The 25,311-nt window shown below is 35.9% G+C and overlaps 1 protein-coding gene across 6 annotated transcripts in view; it reads left to right on the top strand.

The window, feature by feature from the left end:
- Nucleotides 1–19,752, top strand: part of CDC14B (cell division cycle 14B) — a 43,811-nt gene extending 24,059 nt beyond the window's left edge. The window contains exons 7-15 of one of the 6 annotated variants that reach the window (XR_009961117.1): nucleotides 485–547; nucleotides 1,428–1,515; nucleotides 1,845–2,075; nucleotides 4,006–4,144; nucleotides 4,270–4,423; nucleotides 5,097–5,197; nucleotides 7,836–7,981; nucleotides 11,754–11,879; nucleotides 14,197–14,279. Coding sequence is in view for 5 of the 6 variants with exons in the window: in XM_062598968.1 (XP_062454952.1) it covers nucleotides 485–547; nucleotides 1,428–1,515; nucleotides 1,845–2,075; nucleotides 4,006–4,144; nucleotides 4,270–4,423; nucleotides 5,097–5,197; nucleotides 14,197–14,313; nucleotides 17,991–18,030 (933 nt within the window). In the remaining variant the exon portion in view is untranslated. Of the gene's footprint in view, nucleotides 1–484; nucleotides 548–1,427; nucleotides 1,516–1,844; nucleotides 2,076–4,005; nucleotides 4,145–4,269; nucleotides 4,424–5,096; nucleotides 5,198–7,835; nucleotides 7,982–11,753; nucleotides 11,880–14,196; nucleotides 14,314–17,990 lie in introns of those variants that run through there. The other 5 variants (XM_062598970.1, XM_062598968.1, XM_062598973.1 and 2 more) reach the window with 5 other exon arrangements.
- The last annotated feature ends 5,559 nt before the right edge of the window (nucleotides 19,753–25,311 follow it).

Genomic DNA, 25,311 nt, shown 5'->3' with positions numbered 1-25,311 from the left:
GAGACGGGGCTAAAGTCTGCTTAGAATTGTAGACAGACTCCATCTGCAGGCAATTTAAATCAATGAAGATATTAGAATTGTAATGACAGAGAATAACATTCATACACCAGAAATATTTGTAATCTTTGAAAGTAGAGTTTAGAATATACTCATAATTTAAATAGGTTTTTTTTGCCAACTATTTTTCTCTTTGGCACTCTGTACTGCTAGCAGGAGTCAAAAGAGAATACTTACGTAATCTAGAATTTTCTAACGATTAAGTAAAAACAGAAGGAATGGGCTTTCTGGTTTACCATCACTGATATAAAAATTCACAAATCTGTCTTGAAATAAGACTGAGTTGATCCTTATTTTTGCAGATAAATAGAAAAATCTCTTCAAAACAGTAGAACAGCTTATTAGTTTTTAGTAACCCAAAGGGGTAATGAACTGTCCTCATTGAGAGAATGTTATCTTTATTTAAAAGCTGTATTCTGAATTTTAGGCTTTGCGGTATGGTTTCCTGGATTTCAATGTGTTTGATGTAAATGAATATGAGCATTATGAGGTAAGTGTTCAGTATCACTCTCCTGGTTTGTTTGCAGTTATTAATGTGAAGATGGCTGTTCTATCATTTATACTGTTTCTTTTGTAGCATAAAGTTCCATTTCTGTGTTCTGCTTTGTCTCCTTAAGCTTGTTAAATAAAACACATGGTCAGAGAGTAAAATTCTGATTTTAGCATGGTGGGGAGAAGGTGGATGTTGCTGAATCTAAAAGGGAAATCAAAATTTTTCATGTTTTTATTAAATCCATGGAAGGTGAGGAGGAGAAGGAATTTGTTCCTTGGCCATCTTTTAGAAGTTATCCATATTCCTGAGCAATCTTGATAAGAAACTTGAGAACATACAAGTCTGTGTCAAGTTGGCTTTTGGAAAGCAGTTAAAGTACCTATCTATGAGCAGATGACAAAGATCTGATACTCTTTGAGGTAAAAAGAAAAACAGGGCAGGGAAAATTCAAGCCTATAAAATTCACTCTGGGGCATGAAGGGCTGCAACACTTTACTGCATGTATTCTCACAAAGGCAAAGCAGTCGTTCATCTATGAAGAGCAAATTAGGTGTTTTTAGAATTAAAAAATTACTTAGTGGGCAGAGGTAACACCAAGGCCATAATTTATATATGTATGAAAAGTTTAAAAAATTGAAATTGCCCTTCATCTGAAGGGCATCAGTTGCTTTATTCTAAGATTGTAATTTAGAAAGAGGAGAGATAAGAAGGATGAGTTTGAGAGCATCTGGCATTCTCCTGATGAAGTATAAAGACTACTAACACACTTCCTTTGACAAAAATTGTACATCTCTTCTATCTAGCATGTATTTTGAAACAATAAGGAAAAACCTGAAAATACAGGGTTAATGATAAACCAAGCATTTTCTCTTGACAGAGAGCAGAAAATGGAGATTTTAACTGGATAATACCAAACAAATTCATTGCCTTCAGTGGACCTCATTCAAGAAGTAAAATTGAAAATGGTATGCTTAAAAAAGGAGGTGGGGGACACAAGCCCACTGCTTTTAGTTGATTGTTACCAGTAAGAACAAGCTTTAAAAATTGTTCCTCAAACAGTATGTTTTTTTCCTTGGCTCTTTTTCTTTTATAAAAATCCTGACAGTAAAATTTTAATGCTTGGTTTAATTGTATCTGAACTTGGTGATTATGTTAAAATTCCATTTTCAGTTAGTCAGTTTCTTTATGTTGAACATGAGTTTTATTTTGAAAGTGTTTTCATCTGTTGATTTGGATCTTTACATATTTCGGCAGTTTGAAGCTTATTCTATTTTTCTTTTTTCTTTTCCAATAGGCTATCCCCACCATGCTCCAGAGGCTTATTTCCCATACTTCAAGAAACATAAGGTCACAACTATAATACGCCTCAACAAAAAACTATATGATTCCAAACGATTTACAGATGCTGGATTTGAGCATTATGATCTCTTCTTTGCTGATGGAAGCACACCTAGTGATACTATAGTAAAAACATTTCTAAGTATTTGTGAAAGTGCTGAAGGTGTTATAGCCGTTCATTGCAAAGGTATAGAGTACAAACTTCTTATATTACAGATGATGCTTATAGTTACAGTTCCTCAGATGTTTTGCACTATACTTCCATTATTTCCAGTTATTAACAACTCTGCTGAGCTGCAGCTGCTTCAAACAAATTCTTTGCATGCTTTTGTTCTGCATTTCTTTTTTAATACTTTAAGTCCAGCAAAGTCTTTTCAGCAATTTCCAAGAATGAGGTTGGGGAAAATGAGTTTGCCAATATTAATAGTTTGAGCAGGGGCTCAAAATTCTGGCAAGGTTTATAGTAGGTCTTTGAGAAAGTACAGTCAGATATACCAACCTATAAACTTTTGAAAATGTTAGTGGAGTTTTTTGGGGACAAGTCTTCATAAAGTACTGGAGTGTTCCTCCAAAACAGCAGAAATACTTAGCCCTCAGAAACTTTTTTTACTAGCTACATTGGACGTGCTCTGAATATCTGTTTCATATATGGAAAGTTCAGAGTCTAACTCTGAGTATCCAACATAGCATAAATGATGTTTTCCTCCTCTCACTCCTTACCTGGGATTGGAAACCAAGATAAAACTTCCCATTTTTGGTTCCATATACTTTATACAACCCTCATTACTGAGCAGCATTTTAAAACTTTTATTTCCAGTCAAGGCCAAAAATTTATGATTTCCACCTATTTTATTTCAGAGTTAGCCTCAAATCATTTCTTGTTGAGTCAACTATAGAATTGTTTGTGCTGTTGTGAGACTCAGGTATCCTTCATTTGCCTTTGCTACATTTCGGAATTAACATACTAGACATAGGCCTAGCTGAATAATGAACCTATTCTTGTAGAGCCAGAAACAAGTCATTGGAACCATAATTTTAACACTCTTCTGCAAATAGCTTTGTAGTCTACTCTTCTAGAACAACTTTCTACAGGTATTCTTTATTCCTTTAAGTTTAGCTGGCAGAGGAGTTTATGTGCCTAAATGTCTTATTTAGGCCTGATGGAGGAACCAAAATAGCTCTGCTGTTGCCTTTTACATGTTTCACATTTTGGGCATATTGTTTAATAAATAGCATTTGAATGTTGGGTAGCAGTGGTGCAAGTTCTTTGTTTTCATTCAGGTTTAGAAGTTCTCTGACCTTTAGCATGATTAAGGTGTCTAGACTACATTACAATCTTCTACGTGATGCTGCCTCTTCAAAAAGCAGAGAAAGCTGGCGCCTATTCTTTAAGTTGGGCAATGTGTGGAAAGTGCTGTGCAGTTGTCTTGGCTGTTGGACCATACTGAAAATTCAACACTGGTGTTGGTCAGTCAATTCTTAAGAAACATCTGGTGATATGTAGCTTGACATTTACAGCAAATGGTCAGGGAGAGGAGCTCTTGAGCTTGGAGCTATCTTCCTTTCTTTTTCATATTTGCAAGTGTAAATGGAACTGTTTCTAGTACTTTTTCAAAGAAGGCTTCTCAGTTTGGAGTACTCTTTGCCTGTCTTGAGTAGTGCCCAGACTTCCTTGTTGCAAAAATTTAGCTCTTCCTTGAGAAGTAAAAACAGAGATTGTTAGAGGATGAATCGGAAGAGCAACTGTTGTTAGTACAATTTGAGTAATTTACAATTAAAGCGCTCTGAGAATATTGGAAAGAGGCAGCTGTTTGATACTGTGCATAAGAAGATTCTTATAAAAAAAAGTCTCATGCATATGTATGGGTGTGCGTATACATATACATATATTTATATATATTGGCTGTAGAAAGTCACCTCAGTCAAAAAACACATGGGCAATATATTAGTAACTCTGTAAATGGTGAGGAAAAAATTCAGAAGGTAAGTTATGCTTGCCCAGTTTGACCAGTAACAGGTTTAATAAGATAGGAAGTCCAAGTAACAATGTCTGTAGCTACAGCAGGTTCGAAATAAAAATGGATATATAAAGGAAGCCATTCTTTTATCTTGTACAGCTGGTCTTGGGCGAACTGGCACACTTATAGCCTGTTATATTATGAAGCATTACCGGATGACAGCTGCTGAAACTATTGCCTGGATTAGAATAAATAGACCTGGTTCAGTGATTGGACCACAGCAACACTTCCTGATGGAGTAAGTAGATTGGATAAAATAAATAATTTTGAAGATCTAATTTTTTCTTATTTTATTGTGCTCTTTATCATACTTGGTTTTAATTTGTTACTTTTTTTGCATTTTTTTTTTCCATATCATGATAGGAAACAGGCAGAGCTTTGGACAGAGGGAGATATTTTTCGTGCAAAGTTGAAGGAAAATCGTAACATTGCTGTAACAAAAATCCTATCAGGAGTAGATGATATTTCAATTAACGATACAAAAAACAGGAGAGCCAGCCGAAAGGACATTGAACTGGTAACTGTCTGAGCATAGTGCTGTTGTAGGAGTTGTTACTGCTGTTGAGGATCTCTTAGGTTCTGAACAAACCTATGGATACAATACGTTATTGGATTCTTCTTGTATGTTTCCATCCTGTACAAGGAGATTGGGGGGCAAAAAAGTATAGTCAGCAAGTATGAAAGATGAAATGCACTACACACATAAAGTAAGAGTATCCTTATCATGCTTTAAGCTTATTATACAGTCTATATTAGACCAAGCAAAGACTCAAGATCTACAGTGAGAAATGCTGTGATTGAATTTTGGATTCTCTTTGTTACATGTGCTTTTTGGAATGAGATGAAGAGCTTTTTGCTCTTTTTAGTTTCTAAGTAATTATAGATTCTGAAATACTTTTTTGTGCTGACTTTTAAAACACTGGTAGTGCTGTTTTCAAAAGACAAATGGAAAAGGAGAAAAATGCTGTAAGTGAGTGAAAATTGTGCTGTACCTAGCAAGTAGCTAGTTTGGGATGTGTGTCTGGTATTTTAAAGGTAGATAACATTCCAAAGAAATTGCTTTCATTTTATGATGGCAAACTTTCCTCTTGTTGATCTTAAGGTTTAAAATAAGGTTAACTATTACATAAGTACATATTTTAATTCTTGGTTTTTGGGTGCTGGGGTGTTTGTTTTTTAACTCTATCCAGTACAGTGATGAAGACGAAACACACTGTATAACGCAAGGTGATAAACTTCGTGTTCTGAAAAGCAGAAGGCAGGCAAAAGCTACAACCACATCTCCACTAACGTAAGTCAGTTTCTACATGTATAAATGCCAGAAATATTTTTATCCTTTTCTTGTGGACTTCTTTTAATCAGTACAAGTTTTTTAGCAAGGCATTTTTTACTCATTTAAAATCAGTATGAGATTCACTGTTTCTCTGAAGGCTTGATGAGTGTTTGGGAGGGAGAAGTTTGGTTAAAGAACTGTATTACTCAACTTTTAGTTTTCTGTTTTGATTTTGATTCCACTGCTCTGTGCTGTACAAGTTCCCGCAGTTTTTCTAAATGGTGTAGATTTAGTTTAATTATAATCATTCCATTTTCCTTCCTATGGCAGTATAAAAATAGAAGAATATCAGTCTGTATGGTAGTGTTTTACTGGCTGGAATAAGGTATGTACTTTTTTGAAGTAAGGTCAACTACTTCAGAAGAATTGAAAGAAAATCTTTAGCTTTGTTTGATATCCTCTGCTTTGGAGAAGAATCTTCCCTAAATCCTGTGGGCTTTAGGAGAATGCCTGGTAGATCTGGAAGGCAGGGAGTAGCAGTATTTCACTAAAAAAAATTCAAAAGGATTGCAGTTCTACCAGGGAGCCTGGTATGCTGATCTCTTTATTTGTTGGGTAAGTAATGCGATACCAGCTCTTAAAGAAAGTTCATAGTCACCTTTACATCTGTTGTAGCTTCTGGCAATGCAGGTAGAATAATTTTATGGATGGCTTTACATAAGCTTCAAGAGAATACCAGACTTGCAAGATTTATCTGGGATTTATTTTGATTGCTGGGAAATGAATGATTCCTACTGTCAGATTTTAGCAAGTGACACAACTCCAGAATCACAAACCCAAGGCAGCTTAGGTTTTTATTAAGCTCTCTTTCTGTAGTGGATGACACTCCAAAGTGCTCATAGCTAGCTTTTTTATTTTATTTTATTTTTAGACCAAACTTTTTTTTTTTTTTTTTTTTTTTTTTTTTTTTTTTTTAACTTAGTATTACATTGAAGTAGCTATACTTATATCAGGGAATAAAACCCACCACCAACAGTAACAAAAGACAGGGTTCTACAGAAGACAGACGACATTGCCTGACTTTTAGAAAAGCAAGAGGTATATAGTAAATAGACACTGAAAGTACAGGGATGTGTAGCAATATGTGAAGCTTTCTAAAGACATGTAAATTCTGTGTTTGTTTTTAAAAGTCTTTTATCTTCATGCTCATCATTTACACAGGGCAGTTTTATAATAAAGAGCGTATTTGGACCAAAGCCCATACTGAACTGAAGTAAATAAAATACACCACCTCAGTTCCTTCAAATGGCACAATGAAAAGTAGCCAACTTGCACATAGGCTTAGTTTTTACTTCATAATTCTTTTTAATAAATGGTACTTTAAGTCACTTAATGCAATATGTGACAATCTCGTTCACTGTACATTCCATAGAAAAATACTGACCGTAAGATACAGTCTATTCATAGCCATTGTGTCAATATGCAGAAAGTCTATCAACTGTTAAAAATCATGAAACATTCTGCATCACTGCTTTAATTAAAGCAACTAGCTAGTTTGTTTTTCTATGGAATTAAAATAAATCAACTAAAGCTTATAAGTAGTCTTTCATATTGTGTGTTGTAGCTAGAAGAATAGTCTTCTGAACTGCATTTCACATGGAGCTTGAATTGCCCTCTTCCTCTTCTCCCAAAATATTTGTGTAGTTTGCAGCTTGTACTGAAATAGTTTGGTGAAAAATGTATAAATTTTTACACTTTGATTTATTATACCTCTCTATATATGTAACTGCCTTACTTTAATTAGGAACCTTCTCTACCTGAATAGCTATTATTCTCTTTTCCTTTTAGTTCAGGCTGGTAAAAAAAAAATATCATGCTGTGAAAACTATGAATTTTATCTAGAGAAGCAGAAAAAGATTTTTAAATCATCTAGGTAGATGTATTTCAAAGAAGGAAAAAAAGCAAAATAAGAATATGAGAAGCTGGTGAGAGCTAGAGACATTACTCCATTTAAGTCGCAAAGGATTTATGTTAAACATTTGTTATAGTTTACTGAAGTTGGCTGTATAAATTCTCTATGTCTTGTTAAATGGACTCTTTCTATATAGATGTTCTAATTAGCAATATGCTGCACCTTTGGCAAAGAGATTACTGAATTTTTTGCTATTTTGAATACAGAAAGGTAATATACCCTCACCATCTGGATGTTTTGCATAAATTGTTTGTTTGTTCTTAGAAAAAACAATCTGTCTCTGATTTAATGTTTTAGTATTAAAACACAAGATAGTTAAGTAAAATGTATGAACACAGGCTGGTCAAACTACATTCTTAAACAAGAGATAGCAACAAATGGTCAGAGATACACTGTGCTAGAGTGCGTTTATTTTTCGAAGGAGTGGTATAGGCTTATTTGGAATAGAAGCCTTCAGTGAGGATGTCAGAGAAGTTGCTTTATGTTGACTCCAGTAGCACACAGATAGAATGTTTGATAAGTATGGTTGCATGAACCTGTTACAGCCACAGGAAATTAAAAATGCTTGGCAAAGATTATAGAGCAATATTCTTTTAAGGAACTTAAAATGAGCTAAAATGCACCAATAGCTTTTGCTTTTGAATTTTTGTTCATCTTTTCCTCCCCCTCCAACCCCTTTTTTAGATGGCTCCTAGCTATGCTGGTGTCTACACTGTGTAGCATTGTCATCTGGTGGATTGTATGTGGCTCCCTTCTTCCCAGCCTGCTATTCTGTCTAGATGGTTTAAGAACGTAGTAACCATCAGGACCCCCTGAGAGAGAGCCACTGTGTAAGTGTCCCATTCCATTTCTCTACAATAGCTCACGCTTTCTGTCTAGTATGTCTCATAAATGCATGTTCGCATATCATATTTCTTATTGGCTTTATTGCAAGAATAAATTTCATTCTCTCGCACTTTTGTCTTTTTGTATATATGATTTGAAATAACAGTAATTTTTATGGCTGGCTTGCAATACAAAAGGTGCAGAGCATTTATAATTAGGATACTTCATAATTTTGGAGCCTTTCTTTTCTATATGCTCTTGCAAATAATCAAAGTTAAATTTGTAAAAAGGAAAGAATAGTGTTTTAAAGTTGATCCTGTCCTTTGCATGTTGCAAATGAAGTTAAATCCAATCTTTTTTTGAGATTCGTTAACTGGAAAGAACTTCTCAGGAATGTCAGTAGGACTTTCTTTTTTGCTACGATATTATTACTGTGCCGAAAGAGGCAGTAAAACAGGACAAATGTGTGCTTTTTGTTTTTCGAGTTTTTTTTCTCTAGTATAATGGAAGACAATGCAGGTGGGTCAAGGCACACATAGCATTTCTCCACCTAGACAATCTGGCTTCATTGTCTTTTGTTCCTAATCGTTTTTCCGTAGGGGTTTATGAGACTAGTTTAATCCCTTCTTTCTGTTACTTAAATTCAGGAGCTGATTAAATCACTACAAACATATTAATTCCTTGAGTACCATTTTGATTTTTTTTCCTCCTTGCTTTTGTCAGAGTGGCTGCACAGATTGCTGTGCCTAGCCTCCACTTCAGAGGTATGTTTTCATCAAATGGTGACTTTTGTATTTTGGCCAAATAAAACTTCAGCTTCAGCAGTACACAAAACTGCCTGGCAAACCAAATGATATTTCTTTTTGCTGCCTAGCTCTGTGGTGTTTAGGGGATCTTTTGGTTGGTTGGGTTTTTTTTTTTGTTTGTTTGTTTGTTTGTTTTTTGTTGGTTTTTTTTTGGTTTTTTTGTTTGTTTGTTTTTAGCTTGCCAACAAGCAGTATGGTTACTATGGGAGCATGCTTGAAATGTCAGTGCTCTCAGAGGGTAAAAGAAATTGGTCAGGAAGTATTTTACAACAGAGTGTTAAGTAAGAAAAGGCCTTTTCCCTGCTAAAGCTTTAAAGTTAAGAATTTCTATCCTTCTGTTCAGCCTAGCAACTTTTTGTTGTTCACACTCTAAAAAGCCAGTAAATATTCTTCTAAAGTAAGTGATGCAATGAGCAAAAATGAGAATTGGGGAACTTGCAGCAGTTTAGATATTCTGTTAACTTTAGCTAAGATCATCTGATTCTTTTGGGGGGTTTTGTTTTTGTTTTTTGGCAGGGTTTTCAGGAAAAAAAAGAAAGACTTGGAGATCAGTTGGGTTATTTTTCTCATAGGTACCTAACTTTATCAACAAACAAATTTAGACAAGAGTCTTGTTTCCCAGGTTTCACACTGAATTTACCAGTAGCATTTGTCTCAGGATTTTATAGAATTTGAACATCAGATTTCTAAACATAGACTAAAGAGCAAAACTTAAAACACTGTTCAAAAAATGAAACAGTCTTCCCTTTTGTTTTCCTGAACTGTAAGATGAATTCCACTGAGCTGTTTTCCTTCCTCTTAACATTTCTATGTTCTATCTGAAAACTCTCTTGCTAGAAGGAAAGAAGAAAATACTCTTCGATGTTGGTAAATTCATCATTATATAAGCAATTGGGATACTGGTGCTGCTGCCTCATATTCAGGTTGATTATCATACAGTGTTTTATGGCAAGGAAAGAGAAAACTTTTTTTAAAAAAAATAAGCTAGACCAATGTGTTCTGTACTGTACAGCTATTGTCTCTTGTATTTCCAATCAGGATCTCATAGGTAGCCAAGCAGTGCTGTAGACTGAAGCCCTGTAGACAAAAGAACATCAGTCATTTATTGATAGCTTGAACAGCAGTAGGTGTCTGAGGATATGGGAGAGGTGTGGCCTGTTTTCCTAAAAATCGTAAGGTGATTAGGGAGAAAGCAATATTGCATGTGACAACCCTCATAAAACAGATAACCTTGGCAAGAATAAAACTTCCATCAGGAGACGAGAGAATATATAGTCCTGGGGTCTCTTCCGCTCATCCCTCTCAGTGATACTGCAATCAATTAAAATTAAAAAAAACTTTTTTTATATACATTTATCTCCCTCCAGGGCATGTTATCTTGTTGACTTTCCAGGTTTGGGGGTATTGTGGTTTATGTCTTGGGTCATCCTGTTATGATTTTTGTGTCATATCCCTCTTATTCACTCCCACTGCTTCCCAAGATAACTGATGAAACAAAGTTGTGAAACTATTTAGAAGATAGTTCCTCTGACTGAAAACTGTTCCAGTTAAGCAGGTTTTGTTTTGTTTGAATAAGAAAGCCGTGTGTGAATCAGTACGGTGTCTGGGAAAAGTGTTATGTTCAGAACTGCTAACTGATGATTCCCTTACAGATTAACTGGAAATGAAAAATTCTTGGAACATGTGGATTACTCATTTTAGTAATATGCATATTATGGTACCTTGTGGCATGCATTCGGGATATTTTCTGAATTTTTTTTTGTTTGTTTTAGTTGTATGTCATTAAGATACAGTATCCAATATAGCGAAAGGTTTTCTTTCTACTCGTGTTTCTGGTTTTTCGGTTGTACAACACGACATGTTATTTTACTTGCACAATTATAAAGCAGTAACTTAGGTGTCCTAAGGATCTCATTCTTCTCTAATATAGTGGGATTTGGAGGGTGATAAGATTCTAGGAGAGTTTCCTTTACTGTGGCCTCATCTCACGTTCATTGTGAAACCTAGCCACTACTATAAATTGAGGCTGCTAGTCTGATGGTGTGTTAGAAGAAAATTCCCTGTGTTAAACCTGGTTTCTTCACTTAACTTAGCTTATAAATATGTGGAATAATATAAAGGCCGTGATGGCACTGTAGCTCCTTCTAAGCTAACAGTCATTAGGCCAGAGGACATCTCTGAGTGTTTAGCTGTGATAGTGTGCCAAACACTGGTATAACTGGAAACTCGTCTATCTCCCCTGAGGTGAGATAGACACTTGCAAGTCTGAAATTTTAGTCTGATTTAAACATCCGTATTTGATCATTCAGCAAAGTGTTTGCTGAAAGTGTGATCGTGTTGTTAACACAGATTTCGGTTAGTCTTTACTCTGGGTATCTGTGTGATTTATATCACTTACAAGTAAAAATGCCATGGCAACTAAAGAGCAAGTGACACTAAAGGTTTTACCATGCTCAAAGCTAGCTCTTAGCTGACCTGTAAACCAGCTCCTTCTTTCCCTGCCCTTTGGTAAATACAGCAGTATTAAGAGGAGGATGTCATTGCTGGAACAGTGAAATTGTATGTAATGACTGTTCTATTAATCACCTTCCTATTTAGAACTTTTTTTAAAATCTACATTTGCTCTGAACGCAAAATAATATTCTGTGGGAAGTAAGGAACTTTGAATCTCTGGGTTATGTCAACCAGATGAAAATTTAAGTGTTTTTGCAAGAGCATATCATAGCACTCCGCAGTATTGTAGATCGTATTAGCTGCATATGGGGGATTAAACTCAATGAACTGACATCCTTTCTGAACTTCTGGTGCCTGGGAAGAATGCATGCTTATAAGAGAAACAATCAGATCAGACTCCAATAATATTTGCTGTGTTTTATATATATATATATACACTCATGTATACACTCACATGTTTATTCTAAATAAATTATATATATTTAAATTTTTATATAAATATTCACTAAATTTTTAGATTATTTTTTAAAACATATAACCTTGAAAACTGTGAAAGCCAAGAAGAACCAAGACTTTATGAAAACAAATTATTTTGATTTGGATCGGATGTTTACTACATTTGAAAATGCTGCTGTTTTCCAGGGTAAATATATAACTGAATTTCTGTATATTTCTCCATGTAGTTAATGTAAAATAGAAGGATTGTAAAGTATAACAAAGTTAATTTCCAGTACTTTGCCTTATTGACTCAGATATTGCCAAAATTCTGCAGCTTTTTCCATAGTGAAGCAGTATTAGAAGAATGGGAGTCACACGGAAAGAGATTGCTTGTGCCTCTTAGCACATATTCAGTGTTAAATTTAAGGAGAAAACATATTTCTTCCATACTTGGGTTTCCAAAAGCACTAATAAAGCAGCATGTGAAATGGTTTGGTGATACTCATGTTTCAGTAACTAAATGTGACAGCGTTAGCAGGTTTGGTATCCTTATATGAAGTCTTCAAAGTTGCTGATGACAGAAGTAAAAGGTACAACTCTAGGCTCTTCTGCTGTTGGTATTATTTCCAAAGCTTAGTTCAAAATGCAAGAGCCCAGAATCTGTTCATGTTGTATGATGATCATGGCAGTGAAAAGATAATTATTAATATTAAAACTTGTTAGAATTGCTTCATAACAGCAATAGAAGTTATAAAGTGAACTTTAAGAATTTGGATGATTTTATTTTAGCAGTACAAGGAAAATAGATTTTTTGTTAGAAGAATCTGTGTTGTCTACTGAATCATTATATAATTTTGAAGGTATCTGCTACTTGGTTTTCAGCATCACAAATAGCTGATTAAGTTGATATGTTTACATTCCTCCAATTTTGTCTGCGTTGTGTTTGCAGTAACACTCACCTTGCTTTATTATAGTCCTTGGAACAGCAGTCTTATATTATCTTGGAGGAAGAGAAGACTGTTTTGTTTGGACTTCTTACAGATTAAGTTACCAGATTTTGCAAGTCTGAAATATTAAGAGATTTATTCAAAAGAAGTTTAAAATACTTCAGCAGTGTGGTTCTCCAGTCACCTGTTCCCTGAACAATCCAGAAGTAGGTGGCAAGCAAGGTTACCGGCCAGCTTAACTGCTGCGAAGTGGAGAAATACAGTACAGAAGGATTTTAAATGGAACTGTGTTATGTCAGACACATTTGCAGATTCTTTCGGTCACTAGTTATAGTATCAGACCTGTATAAAACAGTGATAGCTGAGGTTTTTTTTGATTTCTGCTTTCACTAATTGCCTTTTGAAAGGGGAATTTGCTTTGAAAGTACTGACTTTTTTTCCCTTCTTGTATGCCAGTCGACTTCTTGCACTGAAATTCCACGTTCTGCATTCATATCTAGAATTCATTAAAAACAGTCTTTTTCAGAGAATTTAAGCAACCAAACTACAGTTTATATAACTTAATCAAGGCTTCAATTTTCAATCTAATACAATCTGCTGACAAAGATGGACTCAGTGAAGCTGCTGAAAATCAGTGCTAATAATTCTGCATGAGAAAAAGGAATGAATTTCTAAATTACATGAATGTCTTAATGAATGTTTTTATAGTTGAAAGCTTCCACAGCTAGAATGACTAGAAAAAAAGATCTATAAGATATTGCAGTAAATATTGAGCTGTTGTCACTTTTATCTCCTTAGTATGATAATTTTACTGCAACTATATAGGAATATAAAAGATGTTATCTCCATACAAATCAGTTGATTACTGGCTGAAAATATTTATTTATTTGCATTTCACAGTCTCTAGTTCTTTCATTAGTCATGCTGACACTAGGATTGATTTGTCAGCCTGTTTAGGCAATAGTTAATACATCCATTGCTCTAGAGAAGCTGTTGAGCACAGCTAGGTTGCAAAGCTAGGTTTTAAGTATAGTATGATCATTCTCTGTTAGAGCAAAATGCTGGCACATTCAATGTTTTCCCAGCTTACTTTATTTCAAGGAAATTTTTCATGGTTGGTGTTGGGACATTTAGACTCTGGTCCTCAGAAACTGAATTACTTTTTTTGTACTTTGTTTGTTAAATTCCTTTTTAGGTCAGTCTGGAAAATAACATTTGTTTTTCACATTCTTCAGATTTGCTTTTTTTTTTCCCTTTTGTTGCAATATACTTAAAATATGCATTTTATAGTTTTTTGACTTCCAGAAACAGAAAAGAAAATCTCAAACTATTATTTAATCTGTTTTTTTGAAAGGGGTGGGAACCTTAATAAATCAACTTGCATTAACTTAATTCTTACAAGGGCATTGTAAAGAGAAGGCTACGTGCTTCAGGCAGAACAGTTTGCTTTTTGGAATGATTAGTGGAAAGCTATACGATATTTGTTAGCTCTACTGCAACTATGATATCCTCTTTTCACTGTTCTTCTAGATACTTTCAAGTTATATAATCTTTCTTTTTTCCTACTCTTTTCAGAGTAATTCTACAGTCCAGTGTTCAGAAAACTAAAACCTCTGAACCTAGCATTTCTGACTATACAGACATTACTAAAAGAACTACCAGGTCTGCTGCAAGAAAAAACAGTTTAAAAAGGTGAGAGTTACCCTCTTTAAAGATCGAGACACCATTCTCTAGATAAAAACTTTGAGCCGTTGTATCCATTGCTGCAAGGGGCTTTTACCACTGTTCAACACCTTCTCCTAGTAAGGAGAAGTGAGTAACACCTGTTTTACATCATGTACTAAGAATATCTGGAGCTTTAAATCTCATGTCATTTGTTTATGTTGCCGAGTCTTTCAAATTTCAGAATTTTATGTTGTGATTTCTAATGTGAGTAAGAATTACTGAAGGGTGAGTGATTCAAATAATGCAAAACTATACTTTACCAAATAAGAGGATTTCACTGGAATAAGAGGATGAAAACTGGTTCACAGCATTGAGTAAAGTATCAGTACTTCAAGTCAAAACCAAGAAAAATTAGATGGACAACTGAAATGCAAGAGAAAGAACCATATGGCTGTGGATATTGGAAGGGTGAAGTATATAAGATGTGAATATATATATTGGTATGAGATTTTGTAATGAAAGAGCAATTAGAAATCTGAACTCAACCTATGCTATAAAGTTTAAGGAAATGTAAGTCTTAGATGGATTTATGCACGACTGAAAGTGCTTTTTGGCCAAGAAGCATATAGCCATGCTTCAGCAGATGCTGGTATGCATATGTGTGTGTCCCTAAAGCTCTCTTATCCTGTAGGTCAGATTTCCCAGGCATTACCAAAAAAGAGCCTGAGGGTCTAGCTCTAATCTTTGCTTGCAGTCTTAGATTAGGAAGATATAAACACCAGTATTTCCTTCCTGGTGTTGTCTTGCTTTCATTTGTGCAGACATCAGTACATGACAAAAAAGTTTTACTAAACTGGTCTGTTAAGCAGATTTAAGCCCTACTTTAAATGAAATGGTGTAAATCAATTTCTGAGCAGTTTCCAATGGTTACAAATGATAAGAATTTGTCTTGTGCTTATCATGAAAAATTTTCAGCAGGTCTGTCAGGTGCTGAAGAGAAACTTCTTTTTATTGAGAAGACTAAAAGGTGGCAAATAAGCTTTTCCCCCCACCCCAACTCCCCGCCGCCCCAAGCTTTGCTTTGCTTTGCCCTCGTACTCTTATGAAGATAACAGGAGTTACAAAGCCTCTTCTCCACTGGGTAGGAGAAACACTTCATTTAATAGCAGCCTGTAGGGATATGCTAGTCAAATAATTTTGAATAGCAGCTATATAAATTACCTTGGTAATTCATAGAACAATTTGCAAAAAAAAAAAAAAAAAAAAAAAAAATTTCTGAAAGACATGTTTTACTGGAACCTCGAGTATTTGTGAGAGTTTTCCTGATCTATCTCCTTTTTGCATTGTTTTTACCATATCAGTTTTGGTCCAGACTGACTGGTGTGATTCTGGTTGCTCTTCTTTTTTTTCACGGCTCTCCCAGTTTTAAGCTCCTTCCAATTCTTGGTAGCTGTATACATAAGTACGTGTCATTGAGCAGACATGGCCAGTTCCTGGAAAATGCATGTTGGAATAGATTTTTGTGTTGTAGAAGATGAGAATACTTATTCTTTGGAGGAAGCAACATCCATGTAGTTAATTTCATGGCAGATTTCAAGTACTTTTTAAAAGAAATCCTTCAGGTATATTGCCACATTTATGACTGAGAAGCAGGAATGAAATGATCTCAGGCTTCATAAATTATGTGATATTTTAGTGTATTTTTTTAAAACTTCTATTCCAAATTTCATTCCATATACTGTTTCTTTTTTCAACTTTTAAGATAAAGCAATTTCAATCAATTTATGCCTGATCCTGTCATCAAAGTTGTCTTAAATAGTTACCTTCCAATCTTGGAGTTCTTAGTGTCTTCTCCTCTGAGAAGGCTAATTGGTTGCAGGTGCTTCTTAAGAGTATTTGAGATGATGGTACAGTTTCATGAACTTAATAAATAATGCAGTGCCTTCCTATTATCCCACTAATGTTCTTTTATTTTCCCTGTAGCATTTGACAAAGCCTCACCCCGTTTTTTTAAGCCTAGCTTTTTCTATCCCTTTTCATGAAGTTTATTCAAATTTCCTGAAATGTATTCATTTTGTGTAATCTTATAGTGCTCAGACTGATTTATTCCCATTCAAATTTAGTGCATGGTAAAAGACAATACTTGTATTTATTGTTAGAATGTTGAGATCTTACCTTAACACAACATCTTTCTCTCCTCAGGACCTTATTGCCTTCTCCAAACTTCTGACATTACCATTCACCCTCATTCTTCTTCTTTTTTTTTTTTTTTTTTTTCTGTTTGGTATGTTCCAGTGGAATCATCTTTAAATATTTTTAAATGAATCTCATCTGTTGAGGCTGTAGTTCATTTTAGTCAGGTTTTACTGTAGTTGATCACGTTTGTGAGCCTTCCTAGTGCAATATAATCCAGAGGTCATTTGCGATTTCATCCACCAGCGTGTATCCAGAATGATTCTTGTCTTCAGCCAAAACAGCTATTTACAGCTAACATAGTCTTTTCTAGTTTTGCAAAGGGATCTTGGAGAGTTTCAGTCCCATTCATGAAGTTCACTGCTTTTCCTTTACAGAACATATCTAAGTGTCAGCTGCCATCTAAGAAAGATAGCACCAGTGGACACAATACATAATGTCTGGTGACTGAAACAGCACAATCACTGAACTGCAGAAAATCACATTACTAGAGCATTCTCTGCAGTCTTTTTATGTGGATGCCCATTGCCTAAGTATTGTTTCTCCAGATGAGATGTATGCCTTTTAAATATGCTACTTACTGAGAAGTTAGAGTTTTTATTTTAACAATATACGTGTACCAGATCACTCTAAGAATAAATGTACTACTTCATTCTCCATTTTTTCTCTTCAAGTGATAGAACACCTGTGTGTCCCAGACAACAGGGTTACTTTTCCCACAGGTACCCAATAAATCTCCAAACCAGTTGAATCACAGTATGACCCAAATGAAACAGAGTCTTTCTTTTGTTATTGCACACTACAGAATCAGGATTGTGTCTATAATGAGTAATTGATTAGAAATGGGACTTTGGCATTTTGGTAGGTAGCGGTACTCAGTGGAGTGGAGATTAGGTTTTTACAGAAAAAGAATGGATTTTTACTTTGGGAAAAGGAAGAAAAATGTATGAAAACTGTACTCTGTAGATTCCTTTACTTCTTTTAGCTAGGGAGGTATAGCACAAAAAGTAACAAGGAAGAATTCACCTTGATAATCTAATATGCTTTTGCATTGCTGGGAATTGTAAAGCAGCCTTCTGCTCCCTTATTTAACTGAAAATTGCCTGCAGCATTTCAGAGCTTTGTCTATGTGTAATTTAAATCCAGCTTTTAAAAAATTAATATTTCTTTACTATTCTTTCTACTTTTCCTACAGTCTGATACCTCAGAGAGAGAGAAGGAAAAGGAATGCTTTGCAGCAAATGCACTTAATGAAATTATGGTACTTTGAATCCTCTGTTGCTTTTCTATATGAAACTGAACCCTTTCTCATATTGTCTGTAATCAGACCAATCTGTGCTTTCTTTACAACTGACACTGCTTTGTCCTTGAATGCAGTGAAGTTTGTATTCTATTTGTTCCTTTGAAGCATTGTTGGCATATTTTACATTGGCAGAAATATTTGCTTAAAATACTGGCTTTTGAGAATATATTTAACTTTTTTTTCTCAAATATATGTTTTATCATTTCAGCAGCCAGTCCATCCCAAGGACTAGAACAGTATTGCGTTAAATTTCAAATAAGCAACCAGTGTTGAAGAGACTATTCAGGAATGAAAGGGATATCACTAGAAAGGATTTAATGCAATTCAAAAAAGAAGATGCTTTGGCTCCATTTTTCGGCAAAGATTAAACAGTAAATCTTGTTGGATTTGTAGAATAAAATGAACTGTCAACATGCTTAATAGACAGCTTCCTAATGTTCTAAACACTTCCTCAAACAAAACCAACAAAATCTGTGTAAATTTGGACTCAGGTGTAAATACGTAAGCTCTCTATTATAAAGAGGACTTGCTAGTACATATGATGCATGTGTATAAATTGTGATGGCAATCACTTAGTTGCTGACCACCAGAAGTGAAAAGTAGGTGGGAGCTTTTAAAATATTTAAATCTGTGTTGTCCATTCAGATTGGGCTTGGGCTGAAGTCTCCAATAGAGAGTGAAACCCCACCGCGAGATCTTTATTCTTATAGTGTGGGTACTCTCTTATGTTAATTGGCTGTCTTTTGTATTTTGTATGAAGTATTTTTATGAAGCTGTCATGTTGAGTGTATAAAATAATTATCATCCACCAAAGAGTGCTTTATTTTCAAGAGTTGTGTATTTTCTTTTTTAAACTTAACTAAAAGCAATTAACTTGTTTTGTTTTTAATAGTATTATGTTTTACTTGTTCACAACCAGTGGCTATTTTAACTAGTTGTAATTGCTTTAAATCTAGTATGATTGTAAAGAGGAGGAAAAACAACAGTTTACCATTTAAAGCAGTGCTATCATACTGAAATGTCATTATTATTTCCTTTCCTGTTTGTAAGTGTATTTTGCTGAAACCCTACTGTACCTAAAAGGTAAGAATTTTTTCCGGGTTTTATTGGTACATTTGATAACACTGAACACCACTGTTAGCTTCTGTTGACACTCTGAGTGCAACTCACAAAAAAGGAAAATAAGATTGCAGAACCACTGAAACTGGGAGTGGAATTCAGTGGCAGGTATAGGCCATCATGTTAAAACAAATTATTTCAAAACAAGTGTTTAACATCTGATTAACACTTCAAAAACTACAGCTTACCTCTGTTAAAAAGGAATGTAGTTTTTAGAGGAATCTGAGACTTAAATTTTCTCCCACTATAAGACTTCAAACACACACTGGCAGCCTTTTTTCCCCTACCCTTTTTCACCTTGTGAAAGGTGAACTTACTCCTCAATGATGAATCCTTGTCTGCCAACTTTAAGTTTATATCTCTGCATATCCCTCAGACTAGATCTGTTACCACATAGCCTTAAGTAGAATACACTTATCTATTTGGTGATGGTTGTATTAGAGAGCAGTAGAAATGGAGAGATCTGGAACGTTTTAGCAATAGACTACTATCTGACGTTTTTAAAGATATATCTATGACTTTGGGAAGGACGGGGGGATTTTCTTTCTGTGAATGTAAGTAAGTGGGCAAATTCAGCTAGATCCAGTATACGTCCTTTTCTTTTCTCTCAAAGAAATTAAGATTCCTAGTAGCAGGCTGGTGAGAAATGCACACTGATAGATCTCTTTGATTGAATAGATCTCTTTGATTAGGCAGAACATAATGAACTGAAACATGGACAGGGTGTGGAATACATAGGAGATTGCAAGTAGGATCTTTGGATTTAACTTTGCAAATATGAATACAAAGAAAATGCAAAAGACTTGAATGATGCAAAAAAATAAACAACCAGTAAGACTTGGAGCCAAGAATACTTCTTGTTTGTCTCTTATTATTTACAAGAAGCACCTTAAAGAAAGGGACAGAATTCACCCTGCTATTGGATTAAAATTTCTTGGCATTTTTTTTAAATGTGCCACAAATAAATTTGCCACAAAAGCTCATCCATAGATGACCACAACAGCATGTTGTGTAAAAATATTTGTTTGTTGTTAAAAATTCTTATCTTGAAAATTGTCAGTGAACTTACTGACAAGCCTTAATAGGCAGAAGGAAAGGATAGAACCAGTGAAGTGGATGAGAGTCAAAACAAGACAGATTTAGTGAGATTTGTTGTCTTTGGCTTGCCCTTCCTCTGCTACTACTTTTCAGCTGCTGCTGAATTTCTGCTAACAGAGAAAGGGATTTTATAATACTATGATATTTGCAAATATTGGATACAGAAGTAACATACTATGTGGATCAAATGAGTTAAAAATAGTATCTCCAATAAGTATGCCTTTCTTGATCAGAAACTAAGTCTGAGTATCTGTATTTTTATCTGCAGATAATCAGGTTGTTCCACACCCCTTCCACATACTTATCCCAAAAAATGAACATCAGGTAGAAGAAAACACATTTTAAACAGTGCATTTTAAGTAATCATCAGAACCATTAGCACTTTCAGGTTTACCAGAACATCAGAAATAAATTTGCATTAAACAGTGCATAAGAAACACTAACTACTAATAACTGGCAACTGTAGCTAAACCAAAACTATGTTTGGCATGAATGTGTTTCAAGCTACCCTTTCCTCCAATGTGTGTCTTACCAGAAACACATGAACATCAGCTGACATTTTGAATCTGAATTCTCCAAACAGCCTTATGGAAAACTAATCCATTACCTCATTTATGCCCCACCTAATTGTATTGCTTAATTTGCACTTTTGAGTTTTAATACTTTGCCTTGCATTTTTATTACACTGCACCAAAGCTGTCTTAAGTACAATTACAAAGAGTGGGCAGGGGTGAGAAGGTCCTTGGCTTCTAGGTCTTTCTCAAGTTGTGAAGTACTGTGTGCCAAAGGGAATGTGTGTGCAGCAGCTGCTTTGGAGGTATAGCACAGGTTTGCTGAAGGAAGTCCCTTATTTCTGCTGTCATGAGTTAATAGTTTTGGTTAAACTTTTAATTCCTCTCTGTTCAAATTCATAGGAGAGACAGATTTTTCCCTTGATCTCCTACTCAAAGGGATGCGACATTCTCAAATGTTATAGTACCTTGGGTCAAATTGCTGGATGCCATCACAGCATCACTATCTTAGAGTTAAACTCTGACCTTGTCCTTTTGCCCCAGTTAGATAATAGAGGAAGTGCTGCTGTTTTAAAAACAAAAATTAATATTTGTAGACTTATGCATTAAATGGGGAAAAAGTGATATTCACCAGTTTGTTGCACTGCAGTTTTTATATTAATGGTTTGCAGACTGTTTGTCTTGTGTAAAATCATGTACAGACTATCAAGTTCTAAAATTTGACTAATCAGTACTGTTCATTCTGATTATTTTTAAATTGTATATTTTAATCATATTTTTTTAACTTGGATTGCGTGACAGAATGGAAGTTTATTTTGCTGAAGGTATTTTTAAGATAAAGCTTCATATTATCTTGTAATATTAAGTAGTTCAATATGCATTTGTCTCTCATTTGAAGAATACTGCATATTGTATCTGGTTTTATACCAAATACTGAATAGTAAGAATTGTAAACATAAATTGTGCAAAATTAAAGATAATCAGAAGCTTGTTTTCTTACTTTTATTTCCAACATTCTTTAAAAAAAAAAAAAGAACAGAAGACATATTTCTATAGGTAACTTCTATGACACTAACTCATAACATATGTGCTCTTAAATAATTTCACCTGCCTGAGAACCCTTAATTAAAGCACAAATCCTTAGGAGATGCACCTTTTTTTAACTGAAAAAAGGTAAGAAACTTCTGGCTGCACAACTCAGAGGACTGCCTCTGGAAAAGGGGTAGTAGTATTTGAATAAATTTGAATGGGGATACTATTAACCAGTAAAACAAACAAACAAACAAACATGAGAAGCTCTCACGCCATAGTGCCACATAGAACAACAGGATTCTTATGCCTTCTTCCTCTGCAATTGCATGGAAGTCATTTCTGGAAACTAGTGAGTTGTTAAATGCTACATACTCTGATAATTCTCATGAAAGTGAAAGTCTCAGAAGTGAGAATCTCCTTTTAGAAACTCTCTGCCTGCCTAAGAAGAAATAACAGTGGTATATTTTAGGGGGGTTTAAGGCTTTGAGAAAAAGATATTGACTTTTTGTAGTAACCCTTACTTTCCACACATTAAAAAAGGCAGAACATGCATCTCTCAAGGAGAACCTGTTTCACAAACAAGTGGACTTTCTCTGCACGTGCTCCAAGAGGTTGGAGTTGTTCAAAGAATCTCTTTATACTTTCACCTGGTATGAGATACCCTTTTTAGACTGGCAAATGTGTGAACCACCTTTTGCTGGCAAACTAGTTGCCTGATGAAAGATTATATCTAGAACAACATCAGTGCACCTGTCATAAGCTCTGATTAGATATTTCAGCAGTACTGGCAAAATGGAATAAAATAATAATAAAAAAAAAAAAGCGCAGAACAAACCAAAACAAACCCAAAACCTAAAAACCACTACTGAGGAAAAGACTTGAACAGTGACACAGGTCAAAATCATTGACATCATAGCACTACAAGGATAATCTGTTTGCAGCATTTCTAGAACCCATTAAACTTTGATTTGGCTTTATTTAGCCACTTTAGTATTACACTTTCTACATAGCCCATGTAGGAGCAGAAAAAGAACGCTGTAGTGGAAGTGTTGTGATGCCTTCAGAAACACTTAAAACGTGGGCTGGAAAGAGAAACTACATTCTTTAAGCCTGAGTGACTAAGTTTGTTGATAGAGAAGTTGTTTTCCTCTAGCTTTTACCATGGGAGGGAACAGGAAATTGTTTCCTTAAACACAGTTTGTGGCCTGGTTCAGGACCCCCTCATATTATCTGTGCGGAGCACACTGGAAGAACCGATGCTCCAAAGACCACTCAAAACCCCGTGACAAAACTCTACTGCCCACATAGTCCCAGCTTTTTGTCCTTCGGGAACCCTGCACCCTACCCCTGCACCCCAGTGCACACACACATGCCCATGCACACACAGCCACGCACACACACCGGTGCTAATCCCCCTGCACCCCAGCTCTTCCCGTTACCTCAGTCCCTGTGATCAGCCCCAGACTCCTTGTGCTCTGACCAGACAGAGGAAGCTGGTCCTGCAGCTACACGACCACCCTTGGCAGGGGCTAAAGATACCCACTAGGATCCGTGCTCACCACAGTGGGCTTACGCTTACCCCTGCCAGTGCTTCGAGGCCAAATTCTTGGGGGTGGGTTGGCATCCCCCCGGCTTCCTTCTCTGCAGGAGAGTTCAGCCTCCTCATTTAAAGGATTCCAACCCCCTTCAAAGACAACTTACCCCTGACCCCACCTGAGTTTCTGCCCAGGTTTGGGTTCTGTCATAACCAGATTCCTCTCTCACTATTCTTCCCAAAATTTCATGCTTCGAGGCCTGAATATTTACCCACCACAGGCAGGAGGACTTCATGCTTTAACCTTCACAGGTCCAGAAACTTCTGGAAAATATCCTGCTCAGTTCCCTCTGCAGGAAAATCCCAGCAGCCCGGCTGTCCCCCATTGCAGCAGCTTTCGACACACACTGTCTGCTGTGCGCAGGCCTGCTCCAGGTGAGGAACTCCGGGCAGGGGCCGAAGCACAGCCCCGCCACGATGGAGGCGCAGGCAAGGCAGCGCTGGCTGCTACCTTCTCGAGCGCTGCCTGCATCAGAGCTGCACCTCACACACCTGAGGAAACGCCAACCCCAACAAAGTGGATTTTTCACACTTTGTGTGTTAAGGTTCTGCATTGGCTACTGGCAAACAGCCCTTCTCACGCCCTCATAGTGTTTTGGTGGTTTTTGAAACGCACACTCCACACACAATTGCATCAACTTCTGCTCTGTCAGATAGGATTGCACCATGAAGTGACACCAAAGTACCAGCAGATATGCCCCATTTCTGCATCCCCAAACTGAGCAGAAAATGAAAGGTCCCCAGCATTATATGACTGGAAACATTTCCAGTGCCAGAACACACCCTTCACACAGCCTACTACAATAACATCAGTTACTAGTAACAGTCCTTCACCAGCCCTCACTGGCTGCATGTGAAGGTTTACTGAGATAACGATGGAAATTGGTAGTCACTTTTTCTTCAGAGTCACACTTTTTACCCATCCCCTCCACTTTCACATCAACTTTTTTGATTTTTTAAGTAAATTACTGTTTGATGAGTTTTTTTCTTTATTTGAGGAATTCTCTCCCCCACTGATGAGGCATTTTCCATCCAAGGCTCTTTTTCACTTGAGGAGAAGCTTCATTGAAAATGCTGCTGGGTTTTACCTTTCCTCCCATAGCTGAGGCTTCCAAGTCCAGAGACTTCGCTAGAGCCAAGAAAAACCCAAGGTCCTGGCAGTGACACCATATTACTCTGAAATACCATACCTCAGAAAACAGCATTCAAATCATAGATGTTTAAAACAAAAAAATCCCACGTACTCGCACTAACAAGCCCAGAATTTCCAGATTACATCAAAAAATCATTAAATCTGATCTTTTTTTCCCCTGCTAAGAGAAACCAAACTAAATCTACACCTTGTTTCTGCTATTTTTATCTTTCAGCAAGGCTGTCCTGCACTATGCAAAACTCTCAATTCTTTCATTCAAGTCATGGTAACTACTGTACACATCTAGGCAGGGTAGTTTGCCAATAGCAGACAGCAGCTTATTGTTTCTTGTCACTAGCTAAAACTAAAACATTGTAGAGACAAAAAAATTGAGAATATGGATATTTACACAGGTTAATCAAACAGAGAGAGCAAAAATATTGTTTAAACCATTGAAATTTGCCTCAAACATTGTGCTGCCTAGGGCACAATGCAGTAACATTGCTCTGAAGGCTCAACTATCTGCAATATTTGTTGCATCACGTTTTCAGAAAGGCATTTGCTAGCAGACAAACTCCAGTTGAAGATTTAAAGCATTTCAAATTAAATTTTAAATAATACAACCTAAGCATAGCACTTGTCACTTCTTGCAAAGACTGAAACTTTTTGCCAACACAACTCCCTGCCTAACACACACACAGTTTATTCAATAACTTGCCCAGTGCACACTACTGAAAGAGAAAAGCTCTAATTCCATGTTTGTTATTCAGTGACTGAAGGATACTTCTCCTATAAAGATGATCATGTTTTAAATTCAGCTGTTAGTCCAGAGACAGCAAGCCAATGTTACATTGTTTTCAACACTATATAAAGTTTAGATATGAGTGTAACTATATACAAGTTTGTCTATATGTATATGTGTCCCTGCAAAAATTCAAGGGGAAAAAGGCACGAATAGCTTTAACATTGCATCTTATTGGCATAAGCATTCAAGGGCTGTAGACTTTGTTCTTTTAAGCCCAAAGGCTGTGCCTAACTCCTA

Source organism: Rhea pennata, chromosome Z (genome assembly GCF_028389875.1).
Source record: "Rhea pennata isolate bPtePen1 chromosome Z, bPtePen1.pri, whole genome shotgun sequence".
NCBI lineage: Eukaryota > Metazoa > Chordata > Aves > Rheiformes > Rheidae > Rhea > Rhea pennata.
The sequence above is the reverse complement of the archived record's forward strand: the minus strand, read 5'-3'. Positions and strand labels throughout refer to the sequence as shown.